This window comes from Ambystoma mexicanum, chromosome 9 (genome assembly GCF_040938575.1).
Source record: "Ambystoma mexicanum isolate Mex_15411 chromosome 9, UKY_AmexF1_1, whole genome shotgun sequence".
Lineage (NCBI taxonomy): Eukaryota > Metazoa > Chordata > Amphibia > Caudata > Ambystomatidae > Ambystoma > Ambystoma mexicanum.
This window is the reverse complement of record NC_090931.1, coordinates 355,972,740-355,986,498: the sequence shown is the minus strand read 5'-3', so window position 1 is coordinate 355,986,498 and position 13,759 is coordinate 355,972,740. Positions and strand designations below refer to the sequence as shown.

The 13,759-nt window shown below is 50.8% G+C and overlaps 1 protein-coding gene across 1 annotated transcript in view; it reads right to left on the bottom strand.

The window, feature by feature from the left end:
- FKBP6 (FKBP prolyl isomerase family member 6 (inactive)) overlaps positions 1-2,995 on the bottom strand; it is a 513,007-nt gene extending 510,012 nt beyond the window's left edge. The window contains exon 1 of the mRNA XM_069614783.1: positions 2,856-2,995. Within this exon, the coding sequence (XP_069470884.1) occupies positions 2,856-2,927 (72 nt within the window). The 5' untranslated portion in view covers positions 2,928-2,995. The remainder of the gene's footprint in view (positions 1-2,855) is intronic.
- Between the last annotated feature and the right edge of the window lie 10,764 nt (positions 2,996-13,759).

Sequence of the window (13,759 nt, the reverse complement as noted above, 5' to 3'; positions counted from 1 at the left end):
CGGAACTCCAAGCCCTGGTATTTGAGCATCCTGCACACTGTACCCACCATTAACAGTGGCATGCTTGAGAGGCTGCACACGAAGCACGGGACAAGCGGCGCTCTGCACTGCCAGGTGATCTGAGAAACTGAATTACACTACACACCTGGAACACCAGTCAATTCCCGCACTGCCAGCCGGACAAGAACCTGTGCACTGTACCAGCAGTCGAGAGACAAGACAAACGAGAATAGAAGCAAACAGCTCCCGACACAATGCCATCAGGAAACCATGACACCCTGCCACGGAAGTCACCCAGCCACCGAAGACACATTGCCTCCCCTACAAGTGGCCTCAACACCATGCCACTAATGTCTCCTACAGTACTGCCAGGAACCAGAGAGCTAGGGGCCCAGACTGCCTGCCGATAGGGTCACCCAGCATACCATGCCATCGGAGGACCAGGCCAGCGTGGGCTTGGGGGCGATACCTCTCAGCCCCCTGAGGCAAACCAACAACTTGTGTCCAACCAAACTATGCAGCCCCGGCCGCCAACTCCAAGGACCAGTGCGACAGGCAAGAAGTGGGTTGCAGCTCATTACGAGTGCTTGTGCGCCCTCCTGTACCCCTGAATGAAAGAGACACTCCTGACTGGGGGAACATCGCCAAAAAGGGGGCGAGTGGTGCCCTGTCACCCCGTGCCCGAGCAGCCTGGACGTCCAGCGATCTGCGTCTCGCTGACTTGTACACAATATCAAGCGACTATGCCGATGTGGCCCCTGAAGCATGCCAGGTGCCGCTTGGTTGATGTTGAACTGTACCATCAATGGACCTGGACCCTGGGTAGTGACTCCTGACCTCACGCTGATGGAAGGCGAACTGGTCTCCTGCAGTCCTGCCATTGCTTAAAGAGGACTCAGTAAACATGCGTTTTGATACTGTGAACCTGCATTGTAACTACATGCTTAAAGTGGTCTAAGTAAAGGACAGTGATGTGAAGCTGTACTCCTGCAGTTGGTACGGGTGCTCTATACGGTACAAGTGGCTGGCTACCCATGGTCGTCATGTAATGCTTGCAAGTCCATACCCCAGGTTAATTAAAGGGTTGTTGTAATTTGTGGTCTAACTGCCAACCATCCACCGGTGGTTCGCCCACTGTGACTGTCACCTGAGGGTGATGGGTTGATATGCGTTACATGTCTTTAAGTATTGAGACCATATGTGTATCAGTAGCATAGTCTATTTGAAGGTGGTGCCATGACCCTGAAGTAGTGTAAGGGGTGTTGGGGGGATAGTCATCTATGTTGTAATCAAACGTGCTTGTTCCTTATGAAAAAGGAGGGATGTAGTGTAGTAACCCTCCCATGTTGTGTTGCCCTTTAAGGGGGATGTGTCCCCCCCACGTGCATTGCCCTTTAAGATGGCCATGACTGCGTCATGGTCCAATCTAATAAAAGGGAGCCCTGCAGGCACGTGCAACAGAGCGGCTGCAGACTACAAAATAGAATGAACTGAGTCAGCTTCTCATTGAGGCCTGCAGGCCCACCCTGTGTAAGCAGGGCCTGCAGGCCAGGTTGCCATGGGGGCCCCTGCCAGGAAGGCAACCAGGGTCCGCATGTGCTGGTAGGCCTAGACCTGCCATCCCTAGAGGCACGGGGGCTCAAAAGGTACTGGTGTCACATAGCACCTCGCTGGGGGTGAGGCTGGTGCGATGTCCATGATCAGCCACCAATCCTCCAAGGCACTGGGCCTCCGTGGTGCTGGTGTCCCATAGTACCATAGGGGGCTGGTGCAATGTCCATGACCAGCTCCCCCCCATATAACAACGTCCACTATGCATATTAAAGTATACGCCCTAATTTTTATACTCCACAAATTGCCAAATCACACAACTAAGAAAACTAGGTTCAACCAACAAAACATACGTATTACACCAAAGGTCAGGCAAACCGGAAAGTTGGTTATGATTTGCCAGTTCAGGCCAGCAATCCTAGAAACTTCCTTCTAGCTGATATTCTGACAATCGCCAAGCCTTTGGGAAGGAGTGTAAAACATAGGTCAGAGTGCATTATAGTAAAAGATGTACTCTGCCAGCATAACAAACATACGCATCTGAAGCTTTTCCTTGCAACTATAGACTGGTCATACAAGTCTGAGCTGGGGGATAAGAAAGTGTCCGTGGAATCTATGTTCATATATGGTACATAGTAAACTGGGATAACTTCATGAAAATAATGTTTGCGGTGCTCCAAAGGGGGCTGTGGTGATCAGTTTTAAAGTAGCCACCCCACCCCGCCCCCATAAATTCGGGGGTTGGCCCCTCTTTTGTATTGGGGCATATTGGTATGGCAGGGCTGAGGCGGCCTTAAAGGCTGGTGTAACGTAAAATACAGGGTGGGGTGAAATGGAAGCGTTAAGGGCCAAGAGAAACCGGGGCATGCAGAGGGCGGGCCTGGACGAATTGAGACATTTGAGGATGGAGACTGGTTGCAAGTGTGGGCAGAGTGGACAAAACTCGTGCGAAAAATATAGATGGTCATCATAGTCCTGAACATTAAGCTAAATTCAAGGCCCACCATTTCAGCCAGCTTTTCGGTGAAAAGAACCCTCGTACTTATCTAAAGGCCACAATATAGGATGAACGATCGACATATTTTCCAAGCCTTCGGAGAATAAGAGCACCCCCTTCCCCACAGCCTGAGGATTGATCAGCCACGCCCTTTTATGAAGGTAGGTCAAGGGGCACCTGCCACCTCTCGATGAACGCTCCCTAGCCGGGAAGAAAAGTGCGGATGCAAAACGTCCACAAGAGGACCGCAAAAAGAAATGGGACGCCCTTTTCCGGGCCCTGCATTTAACATTTCAACTTTCCTCACCGTGCCGCCCCCGCCAGACGAGGCTGGGGGACGAACGTTCTGAGTTCTGTTGCGGTGCGTCTGCTCTTCCATTGCACAGGCCTGACAGTGCACACAGTCCTTGTGACGTAACCTAAGCAGCAAGCGCAGGAACCCCTCCAATCGAGGCCTCCAGGCCCCGCCTTCTTCTTAAAGTAGCCAATCAGTCGACGCTGGCAAATCCCTCGCACGCCTAGAGTCACGCAGGAATGAACATTCTATGAGACAGAAGTTACGCGATGACTCCCTGATTGGGAAGTTAAGGCAAGTGGTGGAGCAGGAGACTGGATAAAAAAAATGTCCTTATGGACAAAGCAGGTTTCTAGTTTCAAACGGGCTGTAAACTCGACATCGGCTTTCGTAACACAAATGAATGTCTTTGTAATTTCTGGTTGGATTTTTAGGATTAAATAAAATAGACCTCAAATTATTATTTTTTAAAAAAAATAGTATAGATGGTAAAACCAAAGAGACAATAACGCGATCACTATTAAATGTTCTCACTGGCGTTAATGGCGCATGTTGTGTGGCCCAGCGGGGTGTAGGGAGCCACTCACACATGCACACACACAGACATGGACAGAGGAGTCAGACGCAATGTTGCCGGTTGCATCACCCTGCGGAAACTGCTGCACGGACTTCCTTTATTACCTTGCGCATGCGCGGGCCCGAACGAGGCTCGCGCATGCCCAGTGCACACTCAGGACGTCACATCCCTTTTTATCTTTAACAACAAACAACAACATGAAGTTAACTTAGTAAAACATTAACTGGAGCGACCTGGCAGCAGGTCTATTCCCATCACTTACTGACGGCCACGGATATCCTGAGCTCAGTCCCCTGAGTCCAACACATAGTCCTTGAGACGGGCAGGCGGTCTCCTGGACACTCTTGAGGGATACCTAGACGTGACTGTTGGGGTCTCCGTGCTCGCTTCCGCCGCTGGGGCTCCGATGTTCATCGGTTCCTCGCCCAGCTCTTCAGGGCCTTCTTCCTGGGCGGGCACGTCTTGGGCACTGGACATTCCTGTTGATGTGTCCACCTTCTTGAAGAAAGACACATTAGGCGTGACCGTACCGCGCTCACAGGCGGCCGTCACCATGGTCCCCTTTACATGGGTGATTTTCCAAGGGTGTGGTCAAACGGTAGAGCTAGCTTTCCTTCGGGATGATGGTTCTTGACTAGCACTGAATCTCCGACACGGATCTCCTTGCCCTGCAGGCCTCGTCTGTCACTTTCCTTCTAGTTGTGTATGGCCCGCTCTTGTCGTACCTTTTCATTGTCTATGATGCCCGGATTCCTCCCCTCCATTTCAGGTATCATTCCTCTGGGGCAGCGTCCAAACAGGGCCTCCGCCGGGCCGACACCGGTGGACTGATGGGGTATGGTCCGATATTCCCGCAAGAACTCCACTAGCTTCTTCTGCAGGTCGTCACCTCCGTTGGCCGAGATCCTCAGCACTTTATTCAGCGTGCGCATCATTCTTTCCGCTTCTCCGTTAGCGCAAGGCCACATGGCGAGACTCTGCGGTGCCGTATTCCCCTATCACGGAGGTATTGCGCAAATTGGTTGCCGGTAAACGGTGGTCCATTGTCGGAGCAGAGCAGCTCCGGAAAGCCGTGTGCTGCAAACATTCTGTCGAATGTCCTCGTGGTGAATTATGTTGCCGTTGATTCTACCACCTCCACCTCCGGGTATCTCGACCATTGGTCAACGGCTACCAGGAAATACATGCCCCGACCCGTCGAACCAAAGTCTACATGGATTGTCCCCCACGGCTTCTCACTCTGCTCCATCGAGCTTATAGGGGGAGCTCTTTCTCCCGGGGTCGCCGCCTGGCAAGCCAAACACCTCTTCACGAAGCCCTTGACTTTTTCTTCTAGATTCGGAAACCACACCTTTGGTCGTAGTCTTGCTTTCGTTTTGACCACCCCTTGATGTCCGATGTGTGCCAGTTCAAGCACCCGCTTCCTTAGTGTCTGCGGTATTACAATTTGCCTCCCTCTCAGTAGCAGACCATCATCGGAGATTGAGAGCTCCTCCTTTACCCGCCAGAGTGCCTGAAGATCTCTCTGGGCCTCCTGCTGGCGCCGGGAGTTGTTGCGCAGCATCTCCCTCCATTCTCCACTTCTAATGGCCTCCTTAGTGATGTCAAAAACTTCATCCTTGGATGACTCTGAGGCAATGGTTGCTCTCGACAACGCTATGGGGAGCGCCCCATCCACCACATGACAGAGTAGTCCCTGGCAGTCTGACACCTCTCCGCCTTTGTTGGTACCTCCAGCGTTGGGGTGACGTGACAGGTAGTCCGCCGGATTGTTGGTGCCTGGCCTATATATTAGTCGCACCCCATACTCCATCAGAGCCAGCATCCACCTCTCTATTCTTGGTGGCGGCTTCGAAGAGAGACCCGCCAGTATTGGTAGTAGGGGCTTGTGGTCTGTTACCACTATCACAGGCTTTCCCAAAATATACAGGCAGAAATGGTGGCAAACCCACAAAATGGCGAGCGCCTCCCTCTCAATTTGCGAGTATCGCATTTCAGTATCAGAGAGGGCCTTGCTGGCGTACGCAATAGGTCTCATGTCTCCTCTTCCATCCGGCTGCAAAAGCACTGCCCTCACTCCCACCGGACTGGCATCGACGACAATCTCCGACTCTACGGTGGGGTTAAAATAGGCCATAGTGTCCCCATCCGACAGGGCATTCTTGAGGGCCTGAAACGCCTCCTGCTCCTTGCCTTCCCACTTCCACACTGCATCGCTTCTGGTCAATGCTCTGAGAGGTTCTGATAAGGAGGCGAGGCCCTTGATAAAGCATCCGCAATAGTTCACCATCCCCAGGAAGCTTCTTACCTCCGTGGGGGATGTTGGCGCCGCTGCCTCTCGAATGTCCCTGATCTTTTCCGGGTCCGGTGACACTCCCGCTGCGTGAAATATGAACCCAAAAAACCCAATCCGATCTTTGAGGAACTCACATTTCTGGCGGTGCAAGATGAGGCCTAGGTCGTGCAATCTCTTGAGTGTGCTCTCGAGCCTTCCCATGTGCTCGGCTTCTGTGTCCGCAAACACCAAGATATCGTCACTTATGTTCAACACCCCTTTTAGGCCTGCGAGTGCCCCTCTTATAGTGTTCTGAAAGACCTCCGCCGCTGAGGAGATGCCAAAACTCAGGCGTTTAAACTGATAAAGCCCCTTGTGCGTCGTGAAGACGGTGATGAACCTAGAGTCTTGGTGGAGCTCAAGCTGGTGATAGCCCGCTCGTAGGTCCAATTTCGAAAATACTTTCGCTCCCTGTAATTCGCCTATAATATCGTCCAGCGTTGGCGTGAGGTGCCTCTCCCTCTTAATGGCGGCATTGGGGAGACGCATGTCCACACAAATTCTCACAGCCACTGGCTGCTTCGGCTTTGGCGCCACTACTATGGGGGATACCCAGGGTGTCGGCCCTTCCACCCTTTCAATTATGTCATTGTTGACCAGCGAGCAAAGCTCCTCTTCTACCTTTTCCCTCAGGTGGAACGGAATCCGCCTGTGCTTCAGGGCGGTTGGCCTGATCGTATTATCAATGTGCAGCCGCACCGGTGGTGCTTTCAACTTTCCGACCCCTTCAAAAATGCCTGTAAATTTGTTTAACAGCACCTCGATGTCCATTTGATAAACTGCCATCGTGAAATGGACCAAATTCAGGGCCTCGGACGCTGCGCAGCTGAACAACGAGTGGCGGCTCACGTCCGTAACGAAGAAACGTGCCTTTATGGTCTTACCTTCCTTGGACACGGGCGCTATAAACACGCCATCAATTGGAAGGGGGGTATCCCCACCAAACGTAAAGATCTTGGCAGTTGATGTGCTTAGCGCCGGAGGTCCCGGAATCCGCCTATAGTGGTCTGCGGCCAGCACACAGACCGATGCACCTGTATCGATGAGCACTTGCGTCGGCACCCCCCGGGTGTCGACTACGCATTTAGGCTGTCTCTTGTTCTTGGCACCTGAAGCAATGTTCGAGATGAAGAATACTTCTTCTTCTTCTTCCTCCTCCTCCTCTTCTGCCATGTGAAGCCTCTGTATCTCCTGCTCCAACGCCGCGATACTTCGCATTTTTCTTGAGCCACCGCCACGTGCTCTGGCTGGGACTCTCTGCACTGACACCGGGGCGGGGGCGCGACACATTCGGGCATAGTGGCCAGGTCCATTGCATCTGCCACATGACCTGTCCTTGGCAGGACATTCCTCTGAGTGGGGCAGATCATAGCCGCACTGCTGGCAAATGCTGTCAGACCCTGCAGTCGAGCGACTTTCCTGCTTTCTCTGCCCCCACTTGTCTCTTGACATCGACCGTTTCCCCATGGCGAATGCTTCCTCCGAAGCTCCTGGACGCACCGCCACGTCCATTTTCGCACCTCTGGACTCGGCCAGCTCAAATGTTCTGCCACTGTCCAATATCTGCTGCAGGGACCAGCCTGGTTCTCTTAACACTTGTCTCCGCAGTTTGCTGGAACTGCAACCTTGTAGAACCTGATTACGTATCATGCACTCATCATTGTCCCATCGACAAGAGGTGGCCATCATTCGAAGCCGGGCACAGAACTGGTCGAGCGACTCCTCCTCCCTCTGCTTTTCCCCGCAGAAGAGGAACCTCTCGTAGTCGACATTCGAGAGCAGTATGAAATAGTTCTCCAGCGCCTTCTTCACCTCAGCATATGTGCCTACCTGCAAGTTGAGGGACTCGTAAATGCGTAAGACTTCTAAGCCTGCTGAGTATAACAAGGTGGCCCTCTTTGCATTGTCATCATTAATCCCCGTTGCTGTAAAGTACATATCCAGTTTTTTGATCCAAAGCCGCCATCTTGGGCCCAATTTCGAAGGGGGTCCTGACACATCAAATTCTTGCATGGGTAACAAGGATCCCTGTTGTGCTCTCGCCGCCACCGCTGCAGTTTCTGCCTCTCCATCACTGTCTGCCATGTTCACAGGTCACACAGGCACCTCCTGCTGGGCTGGAGGCTGCAAACCTGACTCTGGAGGGTCTTGCACGTACCTTCACTTCTATTACTGCGTGGGGTGCCCCCCTTGTTGCAATTTGCTGCTTTCAGGTCCCTTTCATGTGGTGCCTGCCTTCAATGGGCCATCCTCTGTGTGTGGAGGACAGCCAGAAATTACAAACTTTGGTAGAAATGGAGCCAGTGGCGCACAAGCACCTTCTCAGGCCGCTACCACTGTGCTGCTTCTAGAACGTCGCCGGAATGCACCCGCCGGATCCGTGACTCATCTGCCGTGGCGTCGCTGCTACAACGTGCCATGTGTGTTTCACGAGCGCTCGTGCAGCATCCCGCCTCGTCGCCAGTTGTTGTGTGGCCCAGCGGGGTGTAGGGAGCCACTCACACATGCACACACACAGACATGCACAGAGGAGTCAGACGCGATGTTGCCGGTTGCATCACCCGGCGGCAACTGCCGCACGGACTTCCTTTATTACCTTGCGCATGCGCGGGCCCGAACGAGGCTCGCGCATGCCCAGTGCACACTCGGGACGTCACAGCGCATAACAAATAAATCACAGAGACAGGTGTAATCTCTTTACTCTTCAGGCACGAACTGGCACAAGGGCGGAAACCCTGCCTTTAACACCATGTGGGCAGCAGCAGTGGCAGATTTAAGGCAACGGGCCCCGTGGGCAAAAATTACAGAGGGCCCCCAAGTGGGCGGGTCCTGGAGGCAGGGCCCCAAAGTGGGCGGATTTGCGCAAAGATGAACTTTAGGGACACATGATTCATTTTATTTAAGTTGTGATTTTTAAGGCCCGAGCGCAGACATCCGGCCCTGAACTAATATTACAACAAGCAGAATTCAGGTCTGCTTAAATCTGCATTATTTCTTAACTATAATACATTAAACACTTGCTAGCTCAGAGGAGCGTGTGTTTCTGGAGAGGGGATATGGCAAGAAGTAAACTGCCCAGTCAGAGCACCCTGGACCGAGCTGCAGAGGACAACTGGGAAGTGATTAACACAGAGTAATAGTAGGCCTTGTGCACTGCACGGAAGGCGTTTAAAGCCCATTAATAGATTAATTGCCTCCATTACAGTGTGCTGTGACCATCTGCTGAATTTCGTGTCTGACTGCAACGTGTGTCTCAGAGAGAGACTGGGGAGGGAAGGGGCGGGGCAGGGCACAGGGGCCCGCTCGCCATTTGTCTGTCTGCCGACCGTTAAGTCCGCCACTGGGCAGCAGCCCACAATATACAACAACAGAAAGGGGACAGTGTAAACAATGACAACAAAGAGGGGACATTACTTCTCCCCCTTACTTAGCAAGAAACCTAATTCTTTAGTTCATTTCTTCATTCCAATGAGATGGCTTGCGAACCACCACTCTTCTGGAAGGGCTTCACACACAGGGAATGTCTGCCATGTCGTGATCACAATCGCTGTCATCAGTGGCTAGCTGATGGCCCTACATCAGAATTGGGAATGCTTCAGCAGCTAGTGTCGCCGGCCACGCTTAAAGAAATATTATGGCTTCCAGAAAGCTGCATGGACTCCTTGCCCCTGCTCGTCGGTATCAGTAGGCAGATCTGGTCCAGAACTTTAAAAGTGCTTAAGGTGACCCATCCCTACTCTCCAAACATCCCAATAGTTGCGGACGTGTGTGCGTACAGGGAGGACCTGGGCGTTTCCAGGCGTTGTGAGGTGTGTGGCATTTATACCTGGGGGACCTATATGATGAAGGTACATTCAGGGACCTGGTAAATGTAACCCAGCATCTGGGCCTGCTCAAGGGACAATTTTTTAGATACATGAGGGTGAAGGGAGTGGCAAAACATAGATGGGAAGGATGGCCTGAAGAACCAGAAGAAACTCCACTCCTGGCCCTTGTATACTTGCTAGAGGATGGTTGGAGGCCTGTAGCTAGTCTTTATAACTGTCTGTTGGAGGGATTCAGCTTTAGAAACCCGGATTTGAAACTGCGATGGGAGATGGATATGGGTTCTGAAATTACTGACACTGAATGGGACCGAGTGCTAGGCTTCCCTAAGAATGTATCCTGTATTGCTAGGTTTTGACTACTACAGATTAACTTACTCCACCGTACATACATGATGCCTAATAGAGTAGCTAAATTCAGTAACAACACACAGCCCATCTGTCCCTGGTGCCATCAAGATAATGCGGACCTTATTCATATGTTTTGGAGATGTGTGAAAGTACAAGTATTCTGGTCCCGAATTGAACAAGCTTGCAAATGGGCTGGGGTCACAAGATACAACTGGTCCTCCATTGAGTGCCTGCTGGGTGCATACCCTAGACAAAGCAAATACAAGCGTAGGCAGATTTATGGATCTAGCATGTATACTTGCTAAGAGACAAATTGCTATGTCCTGGAAATCCCCTGGAGGCCCTCAATTTAAATTATGGCTTCTCGAATTCAACACTTGGTGTGAAGCTGAAACAACTTGGGCAACAGCATTGCACCCCAACGAAGATAGCTTGGTCGACACCTTTGTAGCTTGGAAATTACTAATCTTTGATATGTTCCACCCATCGGACGACAAACCACCATGAATGTCTTAACCGCCCAATTGATGTTTACTTTGTGTACTTTGAAGCCTACCTCCCGTGTCTCTGTGTTACTCACCACTCCGAAATAGGCCGAAGATGCGGAGGAGTGACCTTGGAGATGATGGTGGTACAAGAATCGATATTCAGCCTTCCATCCCCGCTCCCCTGAGTACAAGACTCAGGCTTCCTCAAAGAGGGGCTCTTTTCTACAATGTACCTCTCTGCTGTTTCAGTTAGGACAGACAGAGGTGTCAATTGAATAAAAGAGCGGGGAGAACACACACCGCCAATACCAATGCTGCAAAGGAATACAAAGATATTAGACAGTGTTGAAGTTAAGGCAAGTAATCAGAACAGTTGAATTAAATGGGAAACTACCTAGATAGGTATTGGAGTGGAGCTTCCCCCGGGTGGATCTTCAAGGAATATAACACAAAATGAGTGGGAATGGTCTAAAGAGCCTTTAAAGTATCAGTTCCAACATATATATATATATATATATATCGAATTGGAAGGGAACAACTAACCTGAATAAGGATATTTTGAGGAAAGAAATCCAGGACACAGAGGACAACGAAAGGAGAAACTAACAAACAGGAAGGTTAGTGTAGGGAAGTAGCCCTGGACGGCACGAGGGTCGCACTAGTGCCGGGTTGGTGCAGTTTCAGCAGAGCGTTTATATGCACTTGAAGACAAGTTCACAGGATCGCACTCAATGTCCCAGAATCCAACAGGAGACAAATATCCAAACAAGTCTTGGAGAGAAACAGTAGTAGAAATGGGAATTTCCAATTAAGTAGGTACCTGAGCAAACGTGTATCCAGAGTAGATGTAGAATATGTTCCGGATAGTTGACAGCAAGTTCTCGGCTTTGGTTCCGTATGCAGAGGCGGCAACCTGGAATGAAGTACCGCAAGAGACAGAAGGAAGCCGGATCCAGTAACGTTCCGAGTCAAAAGCCAGACGAGCACAACAAGGATAAGGAGGAGACAAGGCAATCCGGTAGTCAGGCAAGGGTCAAAACCACGAGTTCAGATGAGGAATCGTGTGAGAAGACACGAAGAAGTAACGGACGTAACCGCGTGTAGCTTGTAACGCTAATTAGCAGCAACGAGCCCCTTGGAAGACGGTGGTTTTATAGCCGTAAGGGGGCGTGTCTTGCCGTACGTCTTCCACGTACAAGATGTGTCAGCTGACCCGGAATCCGTCGTAGTTTTCTACAAGCGCCATGGCAGCCTGTATCTGGTCCATAGAGGAGCTTGTAAAGAAGTCGTATTCTGTAAGGAGGCCCGCGGGGAAGCCTGAAGTGTAACAGCATCCTCCCCCAAAGACTCCGGCAACCCCCTGGCAGAATGGAAACTCTTCAGAAGATCTGGACAATGTAAATTGGATAGAGGCTCCCATGTACGGCCTTCAGGCCCATACCCCCTCCAATCCACGAGGTAGAACAACGTACCCCTAGATACTCTGCAGTCCAGGATACGCAAGACCTCATACACCTCCTCTCCATCCACCAAGATTGGTGAAGGACGTGTAGGCAGACGGGTCCCCTGGATGAAAGGCTTGACCAGGGAGACGTGAAAGACTGGATGTATCCGCCATGAGCGCGGCAGGGAGAGCTTGACCGCCACGGGATTGATAACATCAGTAATGGCATAGGGTCCCACGTATTTGGGCAGAAGCGAGCGTTTGCCCGCAATTTGCAAATTACGGGACAACAACCACACCTTCATGCCACTCCGATAGACTGGTGCAGGTGATCGATGCACATCGGCATACTTCTTGGCACGATCTTGAGCTCGGAGTAAATGACAGCGTACATCCCAATGAATCTTATCGAGATCTCTTATACAATCTCTTGCTGCTGGATTAACGGCCGGCAATACCGGATCAAGTGGGAGTGCCCTAGGATGACCACCGTATAGGGCAAAAAAAGGGAGAAACCCCAGTTGATGTATGCATAGAGTTGTTATAAGCAAACTCTGCATAAGGCAGAGACGTAAACCAAGACTGTTGGAACTGAAGGCATAAACAGCGTAGGTACTGTTCGATAGTAGCGTTAGTTCTCTCAGTCTGCCCATCCGTCTGAGGATGGTAAGCCGAGGAGTACCTGTCCTCAATACCGAGAGAAGCCCGTAAGAGCCTTCCAGAATCGTGACATAAATTGTGTACCACGGTCGGAAACAATAACCGAGGGTAATCCAAAGAAACGAAACACATTAGTCAAAAACAGTCTCGCCAGTTCCGGAGCCGCAGGCAAGCCAGAGCAAGGTATGAACAATGCATATTTTGTGAAATAATCAACAATCACCCAAATGTTGTCATGGCCCTGAACGTCAGGAAGCTCCACAATGAAATCCATTGACAGCATCTGCCAAGGTTTGTATGGAACAGGAAGAGGTTGTAACAAGCCTACTGGTTTGGCTCTAGAGGTTTTACACTGAGTGCATATGGAACAAGTCAAAATGTGGTCCTTTACATCACGAACCATGGAAGGCCACCAGGCCCAACGCCGTAAAGCTTCAAGAGTCTTTTGACTTCCTAGGTGTGCAGCAATCAAAGAATTGTGAGACCACTGGAGCGCTAAAGCTCTAGCTTGACCTGAGGGTATATAGACGCGCCCTTGAATGAATGGCATACCCTGAATTACTTCCAGGTTGAAGTCAGTGATCTCTTTTGGATGGGTTGAGACCCAATCAAGGATGATTGAACGCAAAGAAGGCTGAACCGAACAACCACAAACAACTTTGTTCGGTAGAAGAGGAAGTGCTTCGATCTGTTGGGACTGGCCATCCGCATGTAGGCGAGAGAGAGTATTAGCCGAAACTTGAACTTTAGCAGGACGGTAAGTGATAACAAATTGATACTGTGAAAAGAATAAATGCCACCGCGCCTGTCTAGCTGTAAGACATTTCATAGATTTGAAAGCTAGCAGACTGCGGTGATCCGAGTATACTGTTACAAGGTGTTTGGCCCCCAGAAGGTGATGTCTCCATTCCAAGAATGCGTCTCTAATGGCTAAGAGTTTGCGTTCCGTGATGGAATAATTTCTTTCATAAGTTGTCAATTTACGAGAGAAGTAGGCAACAGGATGGATCCCGCCCGAATGAGGACAGGTTTGTGACAACACCGCCCCAAGAGCATAACCCGAAACGTCAGCTTCAACAAAAAAAGGAAGCTCGGGATCAGGATGTTTGAGGATAGAGGCGGAAGTGAAGGCTGATTTTAATTGATCAAAAGCTTTCTGAGCTTTTGAAGACCATACAAATGGCACCTTGGCACTTGTCAGAGAGGTAAGAGGTGCAGAGATTTCAGAAAAACCGTT